Source organism: Scyliorhinus canicula, chromosome 9 (assembly GCF_902713615.1).
Source record: "Scyliorhinus canicula chromosome 9, sScyCan1.1, whole genome shotgun sequence".
NCBI classification, from domain to species: Eukaryota; Metazoa; Chordata; class Chondrichthyes; order Carcharhiniformes; family Scyliorhinidae; genus Scyliorhinus; species Scyliorhinus canicula.
In genome coordinates, this window is record NC_052154.1 from 125,665,264 (window position 1) to 125,685,796 (window position 20,533).

General features: G+C 48.4%; 1 protein-coding gene across 11 annotated transcripts in view; it reads right to left on the reverse strand.

Annotated features, from left to right (window-relative positions):
* Positions 1-20,533, reverse strand: part of LOC119971661 (von Willebrand factor C and EGF domain-containing protein-like) — a 490,550-nt gene that overhangs the window by 146,038 nt on the left and 323,979 nt on the right. For 8 of the 11 annotated variants that reach the window (XR_005461886.1, XR_005461887.1, XM_038807512.1 and 5 more), the window contains 2 exons: positions 15,413-15,490; positions 1,217-1,360 (listed from right to left, as the gene is read on the reverse strand). Coding sequence is in view for 9 of the 11 variants with exons in the window: in XM_038807512.1 (XP_038663440.1) it covers positions 1,217-1,360; positions 15,413-15,490 (222 nt within the window). In the remaining 2 variants the exon portion in view is untranslated. The remainder of the gene's footprint in view (positions 1-1,216; positions 1,361-15,412; positions 15,491-20,533) is intronic. The other 3 variants (XM_038807514.1, XM_038807513.1, XM_038807507.1) reach the window with 2 other exon arrangements.

A 20,533-nucleotide genomic window follows, 5' to 3' on the forward strand; every position in this document is an offset into this window, starting at 1 on the left:
ACTGCCAGGTGGCGGGTGAACGTCAGGGGATAGCTCCACTCGCACCCCCGGCCCATGGAGTAGCACGGGGGTCACCCCGAGGGAGGAGGTGGTGATGGGGCCTGTGCTGGTGAGTCCTGCAGGGGAGAACACCACAGCACCTGAGGCTCCCCTCCTCCTGTCCCTGGCGCATCTGCTGGGCATCGGGCAGAACAGTGCCGCACCATGCTACCTGGAACACCCGAGCCCACCCAGGCATGGTCACCCAGAAGATGGCCGCCAATGGGGACCCAGGTCCCATGGGGAATCGCAGCAGGCCGCCTCCACTCACGATCTACCATCTGGGGATCCACCCGCATGTTGCGTTCAGGTCCGTAATGCCAGGAAGTTCGATACCAGTTAAGTTGGCACGGGTGTAGGGCGCAGATTAGTTATAGGGACTAGGGCACATTTCTGTAAATAGTCTGCGCACATTAAACAGCAGTTAATATTGTTACAGCCTGCCTGGGTGTTCTGTCAGATGGGTGTGAGGGGTGCGCAGGGGCGAAATGGGTGGAGGTTGTGGGTGGCCCAGGCTCCCAAATGCCCCTCCTGACCGTTCACACTACCGTCACCCCAGGGATCCGATGGGACCGAGTGATGGAATGACTGGCACGCATGCAGGGATCAGCCAGGTGGACGGTGGCAAGTGCTACCATGGGCAGGAGTCAGACGTTGTCATATGACGTAGCGCACCAGAGCTCATCGCAGAGCGGGTTGTCATTATCCTCCATCCCATGTACCATACCCACTGTTACTGCCAACCCAGGGTCCCCACCCCGTAATGCGGCAGGTATGTATCAACGAGGGGCTTGCAAGCCGGGTTGTGGGGTGTTGTGTCCATGCCCCTGGTCTGTGGCATCTGGATAGGTGCCATCAGCCACGACCACAGGATAACCCCTCTCACCCAGGACACAAGGGGTAAAATTCTGCTCTTCATTTTACAGTCACGGTACCAGGGCAATAGGAATGGCTGACTTCTACGGAATGGTATTCCAGCAAGTGGAAATGTAGTGGCAAAAAATAGGTGTGGTTTTTAATGTACCTACTAAACAAACAGACATTCCTCAACTGATGTTAAGTGGCAGAACACACTCAGGGTTTGGAAGATTAGCTCTGAACTTTGATGTCACTACTTACAATGCTGCCTGAACCTCTCAGCATATTTCGCCTGCAGTTTAATGCAATGTTATCGTACCTGCTCTCTCATCACTGTCTGTGTAATCACCTGTGCAGGTGTTGTTCATATTTAAGTGAAATCCTTCTGGGCACGTACAGTAGAAACTTCCCTCAGTGTTAACACAATGATGCGAGCACAGGCCAGACAGGCACTCATCAATATCTGAGAAAATAAGCACGACATGCATGAGGCAATAATCGATCCACAATCCGTCAGCAACTCAAACCACCCAAACTCTCAGGTAAGTGTAAGATTGACTGGGCAGCACGGTGGCGCAGTGGGTTAGCACTGCCGCCTCACGGCGCCGAGGTCCCAGGTTCGATCCTGGCTCTGGGTCACTGTCTGTGTGGAGTTTGCACATTCTCCCCGTGTCTGCGTGGGTTTCACCCCCACAACCCAAAGATGTGCAGGCTAGGTGGATTGGCCACGCTAAATTGCCCCTTAATTGGAAAAAATGAATTGGGTACTCTAAATTTATAAAAAAATAATAAATAAATAAATAAATAAAATAAAAAAAGTGTAAGATTGTCAGACTCCGAGAAGGAAGGAGAGTACTGGATGTGCAGGGAGAAGCTCATTGCACCACTCCACAATCTACGTGTGGAGAGGGACTAGCACCAATCAGAAATAAGTAAGAAGTCTTACAACACCAGGTTAAAGTCCAACAGGTTTGTTTCAAATCACTAGCTTTCAGGACGCGCGACAACGCAGAGTCGCCGAGCAGATACTTGAGTACGGCCTCAAACGGGACCTTGGATTCATGTCACATTGCATTCAGCCCCCACCATCTGACCTTGGCTTGCAAAATCCTAACAACTGTCCTGGTTTGGGACAATTCACAACTCTTTAACCTGGGATTACCTCTCTCTCTGGATCTGTAAAGACTTAATTACCTGCAAAGACTTGCATTCAAAGCATCTAAATGTTTCTGGAACCTACCTCTTCCTTCACCTGAGGAAGGAGCAGTGCTCCGAAAGCGAGTGATTTGAAACAAACCTGTAGGATTTTAATCTGGTGTTGTAAGACTTCTCACTGTGCTCACCCCAGTCCAACGCCGGCATCTCCACAATCAGAAATTAAACAGCAATAAGAAAACTACAGAGGCTGAAAATCTGGAACTCAACAGAATGTGCGGGAAACACTCGACAGGTCAGTCAGCATTGGTGGAGAGTTTAGATGCGTTAACATTTCAAATATGATCCCTTTGAATGTCACTAATTCATGGAATGAGCTGACTGAAAAAGTATTAAAGGCAATTATACGTGAGGAATTGTGGAACCTCAGATGGGGACTGTTCAACCCTCCAGTCAATAAAATGCATGTCCAGAGGCATCTGAGCAGGGACACGACGACAGGCACCAACTAACAAAGCTGTCAGCCCCGTCCCAGCATCAGGCCCGACATAAATTATTTCAACAGGCTCTTCTCGACACAGGGCATCCCAGCAATGGGAGAACAGAGTGTCTTGGCACCAGTTGCTGGTGAAGAATGGCTGTGCCTCTAGCCAAAGAACTGAATGTCAAGAGCACCAATTTCTGGTACCTCATTTGGGCAGACTTAGCTCACAATTGGCTATACAATATCATACTTAGAAGTGCATTTCCCAGATGGCAGCAAACTAAGACACCATGCTGAGTGAGTGAGTCATACATACACTGAGGGGCACATTACCAGCGGACGAAAACCAAAATAACACATCGTTTCAGCTCTGTGATTAACTGGTAATGAAATGGAGGCCTACATTTTCTGATTGTAATGGCCATGTTTACCCACTTATTTCAGGCAGATTAATCTCAGCCTCACACTCAGAAAACTTACATTAGTGCCTAATTTGACAGTGTAAAAACAGAAAGAAATGTGCAGCTCTTCAGGCAAAGCAAAAGTCACATTCACACAGGTGCAAATGAGAAAACTTTAATGCCTCCTGTGAATAGTGGGCGACGGTTTTCTGTCTCGCACCGCGCTGCCTGCCCACAGTGTCTGACACATGTTGGCACCCTTTTCAATGTCACCTCCTCTTGCTGCAGCCTCTCACACAACTCCACTGCAAGCTGTCTCTTTCAACACACTGTTAACGAGGACATTTGGCCGTGATTCCTCTGACACTCACTGTCTCTGTTCACACATGGCGAATGGCTACTAGTCTAAGGTAATCAAGGACATTCCATATCCCAGCATGAGCACCTGCGGGAGAAGAGAGGGTAATAACCTCGTTGATAATCCAAAAATTGAAGCACTCTGTTAACCTCTTAGCAGCCACTTGAAATCATTTCTTGTCCTCTCTGAAAGGGCACTCTTTAGATCTGAAGCTGTATAATCCGAGCCAAGTACATAATAGCTCACTGATAAAATTCCAGGCCACGGCCACCTCTCCCTCTCACTGTGCTTGGCAGCAAAAGGAGAAAAACTGTGTGAAACGAAGCAAATTAATACACAAAGTACACACAGTGCTTGTCTTATCACCATGGAAATTAAAGTTGGCTAAGCTAAAGTGGACACAAACCATCAGCAGTGAGTCAGTTTCTGCCAGAGATCTGGGGTGGGAGTCTCCGGGTGGGGGTGGGGGGTGGGGGCGGCGTGAATCCCGCCTCCGCCGGCTGCCGAATTCTCCAGCGCCGGAGATTCGACGAACGCGGGAATCACGCCGCGTCCCCAGCGATTCTCCGACCCGCGATGGGCCGAAGTCCCGCTCGTTCTATGCAGGTCCCGCCGGCGTAAATTAGACTAGGTCCCTTACCGGCGGGACCTGGCGGCGTGGGCGGGCTCCGGGGTCCTGGCGTGGGGCGATCTGGACTCGGGGGTTGCCCCCACGATGACCTGGCCCACGTTTGGGGCCCACCGATGCCCGGGCGTTCCTGGGCCATGGGGGCACTCAATTCCTACGCGCCGACCGTGTAAGCCTCCGTGATGGCTGGTGCGAAGGTGAACCCCCCCCCCCCGTGCATGCGCGGGGATGGCGTCAGCAGCCACTGATGCTCCCACTCATGCACGGACCCGCACCGTATGGCAGAGTCCCTTTGGCCCCGGCTTGCATGGCGCCAAAGGCCTTCCACTCCGCCGCCGGCCTAGCCCCTGACATGCGGAGGATTCCGCACCTTTGGGGCGGCCTGACGCCGGAGTGGTTCCCGCCACCCCATACTGCCAGAACCCCCCGCCCCGCTGGGTATAGGAGAATCCCACCCCTGTATCCATATTTGCAGGCTATCCAGTCAAGCTGTCATTCATAAAGCTCTGCATAAATTTATATTGTCACTGAGTTTACTAGTCTGTGCAATAGTCTGTGAACAGGACACAACTACAGATGCTGGTAGAGGACACCACACAGAGTCATGCTATAGTAATGACTGTTTAACATAAGTCACAAGACAGGCCAGGTGCACTGTGAAAGAAGAGATAAAAGTACAGGAGATAGAAGGAAAGAAAGAACAACAAAAACTTTTATTTATATAGCAGCTTTGACGTAGTAAAATGTCCCAAGCCACAACACAAGAGCATTATCAGACAAAAATTAACATCAAGTGAAAGGAGGTGACGTTAGGATAAGTGACCAGAAAATTGGTCAAAGAAGTCGATATTAAGCAGTATCGTTGTGGTGCGGACCCATGCGGCAAAGAGTTTTCAGGAGGAAATTTCAAGGCTTAGGCCGACTTAGCTGGATGCACCAATGGTGCATAAGAAGGAAGTGAGCAATGTTTGAGGCAAGGTGTGAAGAAATGTAGAATTCTCGCAAGGGTGAAAGACTGGAGGAAGTTATAGGAGGGAGGGACATGGGCATATAGAGAGTGAGAATTTTTTTATTCGTTGATGGGATGCGGGTCTCATTGATTGATGAGGCCAGCATTTGTTGGCCATTCCCAATTAGCCTCCAAAAAACCATTTTAGTGGGCAGTTAATTGTCAACCACATTGACGTGGGTCTGGAGACAGATGTATGCCAGACCAGGTAAGGATGGCAGATTTCCTTCCTGTCTGTTCAGCCTGAGACAATGAGCAGGAAGAGGAATGGAACTGGTGGCTAGGGAACAGATTTAATGGAGGAGTTCAAAGGCAATGGCTTTGGTCTTCCTAATATTTCATTGGAGGAAATTCCAGTTCATTCCAGGGCTGGATGTCAATGGTGGATGAAGAGAGGTGATAGTGAAGTAAAGCTGGAAATCATCAGTTTACAAGTGGAATGCGCATTATATCTTTGGACAATATTGCTGAGGGATGGCATGTAAATGAGTTGTAAGAGGTGTTCAAGATAGACTCTTGGGGGACACCAAAGCAACAGTGCAGAGGTCGAAGTAGAGCCTTCCCATACAGTTCGACAATGGTGGAGGATGGACAGACCCGATGGGCCAAATGGCCTCCTTCTTCACTGTAGGGATTCTGTGATGATGTGGTCAACAGTGTCAAAGGTAACAAGTCAAGGGGCAGCACGGTGGCACAGTGGTTAGTACTGCTGCCTCACGGCATTGAGGACCTGTGTTGGATCCCGGCCCCGGGTCATTGGCCGTGTGGAGTTTGCACATTCTCCCCATGTCTGTGAGGGTCTCATAACCCCCAGAAACCAAAGATGTGCAGGGTAGTTGGATTGGCCTCGCAAAATGGCCCGTTATTTGGGAAAGAAAGAATTGGGTACTCTTAACTTTAAAAAAAAGTTAACAGCCAGGTCAGGAAGGATTGTGCACCATGATTACATATGTGATATAATTTGTGGTTTGGATTTGGACCATTTCAATGCTGTTGCAGAAGGGGCAATCAAAATTTAAAGGTTCAAACATAGCACTGTGGAAAACAGGAGGCTGGATTTGGGAACCAACAGCATGTGCAACTGCTATGTATTAATGCAGACAAAAAGCAGGACAAATGGCAATTAATGGAACTATATTAATTCTCTTTATCTTCTAATCCTTCTTGGTCAATTTTATTTTATCCATTTCAATTATTTAACAATTTTCAATTCTAACAAGACTTCCAACACGGGAGAGACGTTACACTGATGGCCACTTCTTTCTTGCCTGAAGAATAGTGACAGGCAGTTAAAAATCCAACAGGAGCCATTGTGCATCCGTCGTCCCCTCTCCCAGTTCAAGTCTTTAAATGGGTGTCCATTAAATATGCAAAGCAGGGACCTAGATCCATTAAAATGTTAAGTAAGAAATGGGTGAAGTATATGTTGCTCGTCACACGTTCTCTAGGAACCATGTGGCGATTGCTATGCTGACCACAGGAAACCTCTTCTTAAAAGTTAGTTGAAGACTTTTGGAGGACTGAGAGGAACAATCGTGTTTCTTTGGACCCACAAACACCCTTTTCAACATTGCGCCTGTTCTTGTGCCCCTCTTTCAAAGAAATGTGAACCCGAAAGTGGTTTGAGCGTCCTGCTCGCCATGTTGGGTGCACATATCAAAAAACAAGTTGTCCTCCACTTTTATTTTTGGAACGTTTTTGAGCTAATGCAGTCCAGGCAAAATAATTGAACTGAACCACGGTACATTGCACACAATGGTGACCTCGTGTGAGCACCGGTTTGATACTGGTCCCCACTGCTGATGCCACCTGTGTATCCTGGCACTGCCAAAGTGCGCATGTGGCACTTCAAGCCAGCAGGGGCACTGCCAGGGTATCCAATTGGCACTGTCAAGGTGCCAAGCTGGCAATCCTTGCACGCGCACGATCGGGCCGGGGTTACCTGGTGTGTGTTTTGGGGTGGGTGGGTTGCGGGGGTGCCTGTGGCCCTCCCATATTGCTTTTGGGTGGATGAGGGGGGTGGGGGGGGTGGTCAGGGAGCTTTTAAAAAAATGGCGGAGTTCCCCACTGCAACAAATGGCCTATGTGTGGCCTAGATCGCAGGTTCCTTGTTCAGGCCCCTTATTTGACACGACTCACAGTGCCGAAAAACACATGGCCTTGTGGTTCCCGGCACTGCGAGTGTTGGGAAACAGGGGGCTTTGTTCCCCTTTGGGAGAATCGCGCCCTGACTCTCTCATTCCCAAATACTCACTTTGGCACCATCTCGTCCCCAAGCCCAATGTGACCTCTCCATCAAGATTTAATCAACAAGTAGCATACACAGGAGGGATTATACATTATGAATGTAATTTTCTAAATTGCAGTCAATGTTTTGCCAGTGAAAGGGTCTCCCCTGCAAGTGGATATCTGAAACTCTGTCTGCACATTCATTGAATGTTTCAAGCACTTTCACGAATATTTACACATGGTGTCTATGCTTAATTGTGTGTAATGTGGTTCATTTTATGATGCAAGAGAAATCTAATAGTGATATTTAACTGTAAGGTGTGTTTAACAGTTGGTATGTACAGGCCCTTTTATTGACCTGCCAAGAAGGAATGTTACATTCGGCCATTTAGAATAACATTTCATATCCATTAGCCCCAGATTTACAGCCATTCATTATCTTACTTATGAAGTATGCAAAGATCAAACCTAAATCAGCGAACTTAAACTACGTCTGGGCAAAACCAGGCAATTAAAGCAATGCCTCTCACCACCCCATCCTCATCCCCATCCCTCAACCAAAAGCTTCAGTCCCCATCACTCCAATCTTCCTGTTGGCATTTGGAATACGTTTGACAGGACTCTCAATACAGCCCACATTGAAAATAAATGTTAACAAATTGTAGCTGATCGGATAACTGCAGAAGAAAAACCGATTACTGTAACCATCTGACTTTCTCTCAAGGACAGGGGGAGGTTGAAACATGATTCTCACATCCTGTGTATGCATTCTTAAGCATCACAACCGGTGTACACCGGAGTGGGGGGTGTACTTACATTTAACACTATTTTGCAGCACAGAACAGTATATTGCCCTGGAGACAACATTTTTCCCTTTTGATTACAGGCAAATGTACAAGATGTACAAGATAGGCACAGTGGTGGTGTGCACTGTGCACTTACTGCATGGCTGTTGTAGCCAATTTGTTCATGAATCCAGCTATCATTTTATGTTGCAGTTCGCGAGGCTGCAATTACTTTACACTATGGGTCAAAGCTTACATTTGGCCAAGCGCATACTTATAAGTAAGGTCAGAATCTGTGGTTCAACCAAAGCAGCAGCTATCAATGTAAACTGAGGACCCGAGGGCATTGATAGAAAAGTAACAGATCACCAGAAGATAAAATAAAATGCATATCCACTATCGTATCAAGAAATCTAAGCAAGTTGCTTTCAAATTCAAGTAGATTAAGGCTTAACTAAATCAGGTGGCATTCCCCTGGGAGCATCTTTTTACCAACAGAAACATTTGAGCAAACACAGAGAAAGTCTTAAGAGAATACTGAACACATACTTGCCACATAGCCTCTATTGGTGTGGTTCTTTGGGAGAACTGTCATTTCATGGTAATAAATTGATGAGGAAGACAATCTCAGACTATCCTGTTTATTATGGAGTGGTGTGTCTCCATGAAATCCAAGTCAGGAGACAGCCAGACACCCATGGGGATTAGTGACATGCCAATGTTAACACTCACTGTTCCAAACAAAGTGTCTAGGGAGACATCCATCTTTGAAGTGAGTCCAGGGTGTAAAATATGTGTAAGATTCTGTCAGAAAATACCCATCAATAGACGATTAATCAATAGACCATTGAACCAGTGTCAAGTGCGTTCACACAAAAAGCATTCAGATTTTTGTGAATTATAAATATTTCCTGTTCAGCAAAGTGACGCAATGCCTGACCATCAATACGCACTAATGTTAATCATATCGAAAGATAAAACTAATTTCATACTCTTAAAAATGGATGCTTTTTTGAGCTGTTGTGACTGTATATGCCTGTCAAAGAAGTCCACGCTGACCGCTGCATTCATGAATACCTGCACCTAAACCACAGAAGAGTTTCAAGAATGGAGGCAGGAGGGGCTATTTTGTCCATCAAGGCCATTCCTTTGCAAGCCAATGTGCAACTTTAGCCTCAATTATTAATTGATTGACAGCAAGTTTGCTACAAATCCAAACATTACCACTCTGCTCCCGGCTGGTTGTTTCCCACAGGTATATTTTCTTGGTCTGAACAGAGCAGGAAGGTTTGTATCTTTCAGTTTAACTTGGCAAAGTGGGTGACTAACCCACAGGATGTGACAGGAAGAACGAGCAAAAAAGGAAAGAAGGAAAGAAAAAAAGGGAAATGAAGAGGGGAAAGAGAAAGGAAAAGGGGATAAGGTGGTAAAAAGGGAAGGGAGGATGAAAAAAGACTTGCATTCATTTCTCACCTTTCATGACTATAGACATCTCAAAATGCTTATAGCCAATTAAATACTTTTGTCGTGTAGTTACTGTATAGCTAAATTACACACAGCAAGCTTTCCCAATCAGCAATGTGATAAAGACCAATTAACCTGTTATGTTACGATGTAGATGGAGGAATAACTATTAAGCAGGACAGCAAGAATAATTCCCCACCCCTTCTACAAAACACCATGGAATTTTTCATGTCCACTTGAGAGGTTGGATGGGACCTTGGTTTAAGGTCTCATCCAAAAAAAAACAATATCAGTAAATGCTGCATATCTAGACAGATCCACACGTTTCTACATCTATGAAGAGGACAAGGTCAGGGGTTAACAACAATACAATGGCACTGCAGAGCAACTCCTTCATCAGGTGAGCTGCGCTCCGAAAGCTAGTGATTCCAAACAAATCTGTTGGACTTTAATCTGGTGTTGTCAGACTTACTGTGCCCACCCCAGTCCAACGCCGGCATCTCCACATTATGACTGCAGAATAAGAAATTGTCGAAAGGGATAAAGAGTGACAATTCACGAGGATAGGCAACATTTTTTTACAGTGTGTTATTATTATGTACCTTCTTATTTAAATTCAAAAGGCATCCCAATTTCATGCAATAAAAATAGCAACTCTGCCCCCTCTACAAAATCCCTGCACCCCACTCTGGAACTCCCCCCCCCCCCCCCCCCCCCCAACCACACCCACCCACAGAACACCAAGGGGGCAGCACCAGGAGTCAGTTCCAGGGTACTGCCCTGGCATGATCATCTCCACCTCGGGGGCTGTATTCACCTGTGCGCCTCCAGCAGATTCTGCCCACCAGGTGCATGTCATGGAGGACCTGTTGTGCTTTACATCAGCATGCACTCACGCCAACATAAATGGACAAATTAACAGGGTTGGGGGGGACCTATCAGGTGTAAAGGCCTGATCATTATATTTAAATGTATTCAAATAGGGATGTCATTGGCGGGTGGGCAGGGACAATCACAACAGGATATCCCGTCAGTGTTAAACCCGTTTTGGGGACACCTGCAGCATTTTCCGCCCCCAACACCGATCCTGTCCCTCGAAACTGGAGCACAAAATTACTCCCCTCCCGCCTCTCGAAAACAGGAGTGCAAAATTACTCCCCTCCCCCTCAACATGTTTGAAAGCAGCCAAATCATAGAGGACTCACAGAAAGATTAGACTGCAATGTTTCATGTATTCCCATATTTCAGATGAGAAAAGACTGCTGCAATGCTTGAAGCACAATCACACCCACGATGCACCCATCACGATGGTCAGGGGAGTTAAGATTTAATAACAGCTCATCTCACAATTGCATAATAATGCAGTTTGAAAAGTGAGCTTCATCAATCTCAATCCAGCCATCTCAGAGGAAGGCAGTACTGTAGTCACTTCCAGCATTACTTCTGTGTACCACCTGATGAGTCACATTTCATGTTCAAAATGTCCATGAAAAGGCGGCTCGACGGTGCCGTGGTTAGCACTGCTGCCTCATAGCGCTGAGGTCCCGCGTTTGATCCCGGGTCCTGGGTCACTGTCTGTGTGGAGTTTGCACATTCTCCCTGTGTTTGTGTGGGTCTCACCCCCACAACCCGAAGGCGTGCAGGGTAGGTGGATTGGCCACGCTAAATTGCTCCTTAATTGGAATTTGTGAAAAAAATGTTCTTGAAAAGAACTGAAGACCTAAAAATGACGTAGGATTAGCGGGTTCAATATAAATCTTATAAGCTCTGTGACATTGTTATGCAAAAGTACTGCCCAGGAAGTTTACAAACTTTCAGAAAGGTAAGTAAAAATAAATAAAATCTGGTCATACCATGGGCATTAATGTGGGCAGCATGGTAGCATAGTGGTTAGCACTATGGCTTCACAGCGTCAGGGTACCAGGTTCGATTCCCGCTTTGGGTCACTGTCTGCGCGGAGTCTGCACGTTCTCCTCATGGTTGCGTAGGTTTCCTCCGGGTGATCAGTTTCCTCCCACAAGTCCCGAAAGACATGCCATTAGGTAATTTGGACATTCTGAATTCTCCCTCCGTGTACCCGAACAGGCGCCGAGATGTGGCGACTAGGGACTTTTCACAGTAACTTCATTGGAGTGTTAATGTAAACCTACTTATGACACTAAAGATTGTTAAGAAAAAAGCTTCCACACAGAAATTGCAAGAATAGTAGAAAATATTAGAAAAAAAGGGCCAGATTTACCGACCACTCCTCCACATGTTTTTCAGTGGCTGAGGGGCCTGCCAGTGGGTGCCGTTGTCAACAGGATTTCCCGGTGACATCACCACTCATCGCCGTGAAACCCGTGGTTTCTCCTTATAGAATCGTCGAATCCCTACAGTGCAGAAGGAGGCCATTCGGTCCATCGAGTCTGCACCAACCCTTCAAACCAATGTCCCAGAGGGGTTGTTTGCTAGCGCTGTTGAGGAGGATTTAAACTAATGTGGTATGGGGATGGGAACCAATGCAGGAAATCAGAGGGTAGTAAAGAGGGGACAGAAACAAAAGCTAGTAAGGAGAAAAGTGGAAGGCAGAGAAACAGATTGTGTGGTATGGCAGGGGTGTGGGCATCAGAGCAGTCTGTCAGCAGGAGAAATAACTGAGGGAGAGCTACAGACTGAGGCCAGTAAGAGTAAGAGGAAGAGCAGGCAGGGAGTAGTTGGCCAACGCAGTGGGGCTGAAGTGCATTAGTTTCAATGTGAGGAGTATTTCAGGTAAAACTGATGAATTTAGAGCTTGGAATAGTACGCGGAATTATGATGTTATTGCTATTACAGAAACTTGATTGAAAGAGGCACAGGATTGGCAACTAAATATTCCAGGATTTAGATGTTTCAGGCAGGATAGAGGAGAATGCAAAATGGTGGAGGAGTTGCATTATTGGTTAAGGAGAATTTCATAGCTGTGCTGAGGGAGGACACCGTGGAGGGTTCAGGCAGTGAGGCAATCTAACTACAGCTCAGGAATAGGAAGGATGCTGTCACAATGTTGGGGGTTTACTATAGACCTCCTAACAGCCAGCGGGAGATAGAGGAGCAGATATACAGACAGATCTTGGAAAGATGCATAAACAATATGGTTGTCGTGATGGGTGATTTTAACTTTCCCTATATTGACTGGGACACACTTAGTGCAAGATGCATGAATGGAGCAGAATTTGTAAGGAGAATCACGGAGGGTTTCTTGAAACAATATGTAAACAGTGCAACTCGGGAAGGGGCCATATTAGACCTGGTGCTGGGAAATGAGCCTGGCCAGGTTATCGAAGTTTCAGTAGGAGATCATTTTGGGAAAAGTGATCATAATTCTGTAAGTTTTAAGCTGCTTCTGGAAAAGGACAAGAGTAGTCCTCAGGTGAAGGTGTTAGACTGGGGGAAGGCTAATTAGAACAGCATTAGGCAGAATCTGGAGAGTGTTGACTGGGCGAGGCTGTTTGAGGGAAAATCAACATCCGGCATGTGGGAGGCTTTCAAATGTCAGTTGATTAGAATTCAGGACCGGCATGAACCTGTGAGGATGAAAGATAAGGGTGGCAAGCGTAGGGAACCCTGGATGACGAGGGATATTAGGAATCTTGTCAAAAAGAAAAAGGAAGCATTCCTAAGGTCTTATGAGGCTCAGGAAAGATGAAGCCCTTGAAGAATATAAAGCAATTAGGAAGGAACTTAAGGTAGGAGTTAGGAAGGCTAAAAGGGGTCATGAAATGTCATTGGCAAACAGGATTAAGGAAAATTCTCAGGCGTTTTATACATATGTAAAGAGCAAGAGGGTAACCAGAGGAAATGGAAGAGATACTAAATGAATACTTTGCCTCAGTATTCACCAAAGAGAAAGACTTGGGGCGGGAATGTCCAACCCCCCCACTGGGTCGGAGAATCCCCGGGGGGGGGGCGCGAATCCCTCCCCGACGCCGGCTGCCGTACTCTTCGGCACCCTTTTTCAGGTGGGGTTCACGCGACGTCCATCGGGGGTCATTGGCAGCGGCCCCCCGGCAATTTTCTGGGCCCCGATGGGCCGAGCGGTCGTCTGTTTATGGGCAGTCCCGCAGGCGTGGGTTACGTATGGTCCTACACGGCGGGACCTGGCAGGTAAATCGACTGGGGCGGGCCCTCAGGGGGGTGTGGGGGGGATCCGACCCCAGGGAGGGCCCCCACGATAGCCTGGCCCACGATCGGGGCCCACCCATCTGCGGGCAGGTCTCTGCCGTGGGGGCACTCCTTCCTTCCGCGCCGGCCCCTGTAGGGCTCCGGCATTGCTGGCACAGAGAAGAGAACCCCCCACACATGCGCCATAACACGCCGGCGGTTCCTCGCACGCACAAGATCACGTCGGCCCTTTGGCGAATGCGCGAACTCGCACAGTCCCTTCGCCGTCGGCTGGAGCGGCACCAACCCCTCCGGTGTCCACATAGCCCCTGATACAGGTGAGAATTCCTCAACTTGGGTGCACGTTGATGCCAGAGTCATTGGCACCGGTTTTCCCGCCGGCGTGGGGACTTTGTCCCCGGAAAGGAGAATCCCGGCCTTAGTGGATGCGGAGTATAGGGTTGAATATGTAGATATTATGAGTCATGTTGATATTAATAAAGAGGAGGTGTTGGGCATCTTAAAAAGCATTAAGTAGATAAGTCCCAAGGGCCTGATGTGATCTACCCCAGAATACTGCGGGAGGCAAAGCAGGGTAGGTGGATGTGCCATGCTAAATTGCCTCTTAATTGGAAAAAATGAATGGGATATTCCAAATTTATTAGAAAAAAGAGGAAAAAAAAAGAAGGGTGGCAGGAATAAGCCAGGAAATTATAGGCCAGTGAGCCTTACGTCAATGTTAGGGAAATTATTGGAAAAGATTCTTAGAGATAGGATTTATGCACATTTGAAAACAAATGTATTTATTAGTGATGGACAGCATGGTTTGTGAAGGGGAGATTGTGCATCACTAATTTGATTGAGTTTTTCGAGGAAGTGACAAAGGTGATTGATGAGGGAAGGGCAATGGATATTGTATACATGGACCTCAGTAAAGCCTTTGACAAGGTACCTCATGGTAGACTGGTACAAAAGGTGAAGTCACATGGGATCAGAGGAGAGCTGGCGAGTTGGATACAAAACTGGCTTGGGCACAGAAGACAGAGGGTAGCAGTAGAAGGGTGCTTTTCTGAATGGAAGGCTGTGACTAGCGGCGTTCCACAGGGATCAGTTCTGGGTCCTTTGTTGTTCGTGGTGTATATAACTCCACATAGACAGTGACCCAAGGCCATAATTGAACCCGGGTCCCTGGCACTGTGAGGCAGCAGTACTAACTACTGTGCCATCATGCCACCTCCTAAGGCCTATAATTATCATTGAAATTAGCAAGTCGTGGCATGGCAATTCACCATCAGAGACTGCTTCTCCTTCTCAGGTGTAGTGTGCTGCAGCTTTCTGAAACACACATCAATTCGGATTCAAAGACTTCGGAACATAGGAACAGGGTAGGCCATTAAGCCCGACAAGCTTGCTCTGCCATTCAATATGACCAGGGCTTGATCAGACATTTCATTGTTTTTTTTCCCACATTATCCCCTTACAGCCCTTTAAATTATTGTGAATCAGAAATATGTCAATCTCTGCTTTAAACATACACAATGACTGAGCTTCCACAGCCCTCTGAGGTAGAGAATTCCAGAGATTCATAATCCTCTGTGTGAAGAAATGTCTCCTCAACTCAGTCCTAAATGGCTTCCCCCTTTATTTTGAAAGTGTACTCTCTGGTTCTGGACTCTCCAACCAAGGGAAACACATTACCTGTATCTACCCTGTCTGTTCCTTTAAGTATTTTGTAGGTTTCAATGAGATCACCTCTCATTCTTCGAAACTTAGTGTAAGTGAAGTCTAGTTTGGGAGATAAAGCGGCTGAACAATCAATTCAGAATAGCAACCTGAATACTGGCATCACCATGCTGCAAAACAGAGGCTGATATCCTCACCTGTACAATCAACCCCATTGGGTAGGAGACTAAATCCAGGGAAACATTTACTTTGACAAGACTGGCAAGCACCATCAGCTGTAAGAACAAATGGAATGTAGGATTAGAAGTTTGTTGAGCAAAATCTAACACTTTTTTTATATGCCTTAGCTGCAGATTAAAATCCACTTTATGTTGTCTCATCAAGCAATGCCAGACCCGGAGTAGCATAGGTGTGCAGTAGAGTAAAATACCTTCAACTTTGTTTCAATGTTGTGTTTCAGAAGTTCCACAATGACTGGGGATATGATTTAGTGCGCCCGTTCGCCACACGCACTAATCCCGTCCTGGTCAATAAATCTCACAAAGGGTTTTAACGGGATTTGCGGCGGCGAGATCTCAGTTTGAGACCTTCCCCTGCCAGTGATGTGATCTCAACGAAAACCTGATTTCCATACATTATAATATTTGAACCTATACTTATCGTACTTGCCGTAGTAACATCTGCCCACGCCTTATCCACCCACCCAAGCGGTATGCCGTCATGCTGGCATGAATCACAATCGGTTTTCAAAAAAGAGAATCAGTCGTGATGACCACACCGAGGGCGTGGAGGTCAGTATAGCCATCGGGCGGTGAGGGACATGGTTGGGTAGTGCCGTGGCATCGCCAACTTGCCACTACCAAGCTGGCAATGCCAGGGTGCAGTGCCAGGCTGGCACTGATGTGAGGAGAGGGGGAGGATAGTACCCCCTGATACCTCCATAGTGGGTGGGGGGGAGAGAGCTCCCTGAAACTTGTGGGGTGGTCCTCCATGTCCCTGGGGTTTGGGGGGAATTTGTTTAAAATGCAGATTGGGGTGCCCTTTAAAGATCCATACTGTACTGTCCCTGCCCACCCAGGGCCTCCATTGGCCTGGGAGATTCCCCCAGATGCCTCCACCTGGCTCATGTTTGTGTTGAACAGTACTGAATAGCATCCAGTTAGGGCCTCCCTGGTAAGGCCGGCAGATGCCAGGAGCCCGATAAATTCTGCTGAGCCAGTCTCGCTAGCTCTATCAGACCCCGAACCGCCAAAGTGATAGCTTAAACCACACCCCAAAATTTTCTGTGCTGTAAATGCCAGAAAAATCTGGTCTGAACCCTTGGCTGGGGGAACGGTCTACCTGGTTGTGTTGCGCGCTAACAGGAGCGAGAAACAGCCAGTAGGTGCTGGGAAAGGCTCCCACAGGCTTCCGGACAACTAGTGCACCTTGCGAGATCTACCCAGGTCTCATGAGGCGTCGTGATCAGGATCCCGCCCACAATGGGTGGGACCAAGCCTTGCGTGCCGAAGTAGGTATAAAACCCGCTTAGGAATGAGTGGCACGGTGGTGGATTGGTTAGCACTGCTGCCTCACGGCGCCGAAGACCCGGATTCGACCCTGGCCCTGGGTCACTGACGGGTGGAGTTTGCACACTCTCCCCATGTTTGTGTGGGTCTCACCCCCCAACCCAAAAATGTACAGGGCAGGTTAATTGGCCACACTAAATTGCACCTTAATTCGAAAAGAAAAGAATTGGGCACTCTAAATTTATTTTTAAAAACCCGCTTAGGTGTGCTCACCCAGAATTTATCGGGCTCCTGGCATCTACCGGCCTTACCAAGGAGACCCTAACTGGATGCTATTCAGTACTGTTCGACACAAACATGAGCCAGGTGGAGGCATCTGGGGGAGTCTCCCAGGCCAATGGAGGCCCTGGGTGGGCAGGGACAGTACAGTATGGCCCCCTGGCACTTCCCTGGAATGCAGGCACCTTGGCACTGCCAACATGGCACCTTGGCACTGGCACTGCCAAAGTACCCAGATGGTACTGTAAAGCCAGCAGGAGCCCTGCTGGGTGGCAGTGCCAGGCTGTCAGGGTGGCACTGTCAAGGGTCAGGGCTTGAGGAGGGCCATGCCCATGAAAGGAGGGTATGAAAGGCAGGGGGTGCAGGGGCCTCCGGAAGGTTAGTGGGGGAAGGGGGGAGGGTGATGGGTGGGGGCCCTGGCAGGTAGGGGGGGTTCCTGAAAGGGTGCGTGGGAAGGTGTGGAAAGTGTGGCCCTCACTTGGGAGATGTGGGGTAATGCCCATGTGTGTGTGTGTGTGGGTGGGTGGGTGGGGGGGGGGGGGGGTGTTTGCCTGGGTAGGGGGCATGGGGGACCCAGAAGCCTACTTAGAGATAATATTTGCTTTTGTCCGTTACTTGAGTGAACTTCCAGGGCAGAATTTTCCCCAAAAAGTGGCGAAGTGTCAGGGTCTGACTGAAAACCAGTATGTTTCTCTGCAGAAACCCAGGACTTGATCCAATAGAAAAGCTTCTAAGTATCATTTGTGGGAGGTTTTACTGGGAGTTTCACCCTGGCTCTTTCAAAACTGTGGCCGGGGCGGGATCCTCCGACCCCCCGCCGGGTCGGAGAATCGCCAGGGGATCGCGTCAATCCCGCCCCCGCCGTGTCCCGAATTCTCCGGCACCGGAGATTTGGCGGGGCGGGAATCGCTCCGCGCCGGTCGGCGTGACCCCCCCCGCCGATTCTCCGGCCCGCGATCGGCCGAAGTCCCGCCGCTGTCATGCCTCTCCCGCCGGCGTGGTTCAAACCGCCTACCTTACCGGCGGGAGCAGGCTCCGGGGTCTTGGGGCGGCGCAGGGCGCGGGCCGATCTGGCCCCGGGTGGGTGCCCCCACGGTGGCCTGGCCCGCGATCGGGATCCACCGATCGGCGGGCGGGCCTGTGCTGTGGGGGCACTCTTTTCCTTCCACCTTCGCCATAGTCTTCACCATGGCGGAGGCGGAAGTGACCCCCTCCCCTGCGCAGCACGGGATGACATCAGCAGCCACTGACGCTCCGGCGCATGCGCGGACTTCCGCCAGCTAGCTAAGTCCCTTCGTCCCCGGCTGGCGTGGTGCCAAAGGCCTTTCCCGCCGGCTGGTGGGGCGCCAACCACTCCGGCGCGGGCCTAGCCCCTCAATGTTAGGGCCTGGCCCCTAAAGGTGCGGAGACGTCTGCACCTTTGGGGCGGCCCGACGCCGGAGTGGTTCACACCACTCCATCCCACCGGACCCCCCGCCGCACCGGGTAGGGGAGAATCCCGGCCCTGATCTCTGGAGAGCCAGTCTGGCCAGTGAGTTCAGCTACCCAGCGATAACAATAATTCACGCTGGGGGCTTTCTCCTTCTTCAGCATCACATTGGCGATTCTACAATTAAAAAAAAAAATTAGAGTACCCAATCAGTTTTTTCAATTAAGGGGCAATTTAATATGGTCAATCCACCTACCCTGCACATCTTTGGGTTTGTGGGGGAGAATGTGCAAACTTCACACAGTGACCCAGGGCCGGAATGAACCCGGGTCCTCAGCGCCGTAGGACGCAGTGCTAACCACTGTGCCACATGCCGCCCCCGGCAATTCCAAAAAGTGATTTGGCGGTAAGTCCCTTGGGGGCCATACATGGGGTGTCAGACCTGCCGAATCTGCAGGCAAGAGTGGGGGCGGATGACATGGCTTTTGCCCCACTGATTGGCAGTAGGTGGGTTCTGTTGTGGTGGAGATCACCTTCTCCACCCAGTGCCTCGGCCTGGCTGGGGGATCTTATGGAGTTTTTACACCTCAAGAAAGTTACGTTGACCATGAGGGGTACAATTGAGGGTTCTACAAAAGATGGCAGCCGTTAATTTTGTACTTTAAAGAGATGGCCACTGTCATGTGAGGTGGGGTAGGGTTTTTTCGGTTGGGCGGGGATGCAGACACTGTTGTTTTTCTATTTTATTATTATGTATTTACCAAAAAAGGTGAAATAAAAATATTTTTAAAATTTTAAGGCCCAAAAAACTTACTAAGTGTGGTTAGATAGCGGTGGGGAACTTGCCGACAGTGCCAGGGTTAAACTCCCAGCAAAACACCCCCACAAATGGCACTTACAAACTTTTCCGTCAGATCACGCACTGAGTTTCTGGAGATAAACATATTGGTTTTCAGTCAGACCCTGACACTTTGCCATTTTTTGGGGAAAATTCTGCCCTCGAGGTTCATTCAAGGATCAAACAACAGCAAATATTATCGACACATCAACAAGAAGGGCAGAAAATACTAGGACTGTAGATGTAACAGGGAAAACTTTCAAGAGCATACCGCGGGTCGCTCTCAATGCTGAAAGAAGCACGGAGATGGGAAGTAATAATCAGCATGGATTTAGAATTCCGAAAAAAAATTCCCCCAAATCTATTGGAATTCTTTAAAATGACAAGATGAAAAATAGACTTTAAGCAATGATTAAGTGATGATTCGATGAGCACTGCCCAATGAATAGAATTCACTGACATTTTCAGAAGACACCAGAAGTATTCCCCACAAGAGGCTTTGCAAGATTAAGACTCATGGGATTAATGACAACCGGGCTAAGGAAAAGCAGATGGCTTTTAAATGTAGCAGATCAACAGAAAGTCATGCCAAATGTAACAGGAAACAAAAGAACATCTGTGCATAATGAAGCCATGTCCATGAGGAATGATGGAAATAGAAGGATTTGGGTGTGATCATTAACCACTGAAAGCGTTCGATGAGGATATGTGAATGTACTGGGACATCTCTCTGACCAATTGACTGTTTACATATTCCCTGTACTGGCCATTTGTGGGACTATATTTGAACATTGGGTATGATTCACCCAAAACATTTCTGACTATAACTTTGAGCATGTTGGGCAGGGTGTTTCTCGTTGACTTTTGTGGGCGAGGTCCACACCGCTATTAAACTACACTTCGTCATTTTTTAGGATCCTGGGGATTTTCTCCCCCTTCTAGCCCACATTTAGAAATGTTTTCAGCAATGAACTCACTGGTGCTCCTCAGAGATCGGGCCGCCATTTTAAAAGGGTACCCTGATCTAAAAAATGAGCTTGACGGCCCCCCACACCCCTCACCCACAGGCAATGTCACTCTCCTGCACACATGGGCATTACCCCACACACATGGGCATTACCCCACACACATGGATATTACCCCACACCCACCCCAAGTGAGGACACCCCGCTATGGGGTCACTGAGGGACGCCCTTTCCACACCTCCCCATCCTTCTTTTAGGCCCCTCTATTTCCCAAACTTTCTGAGGCCCCTTCATACCTG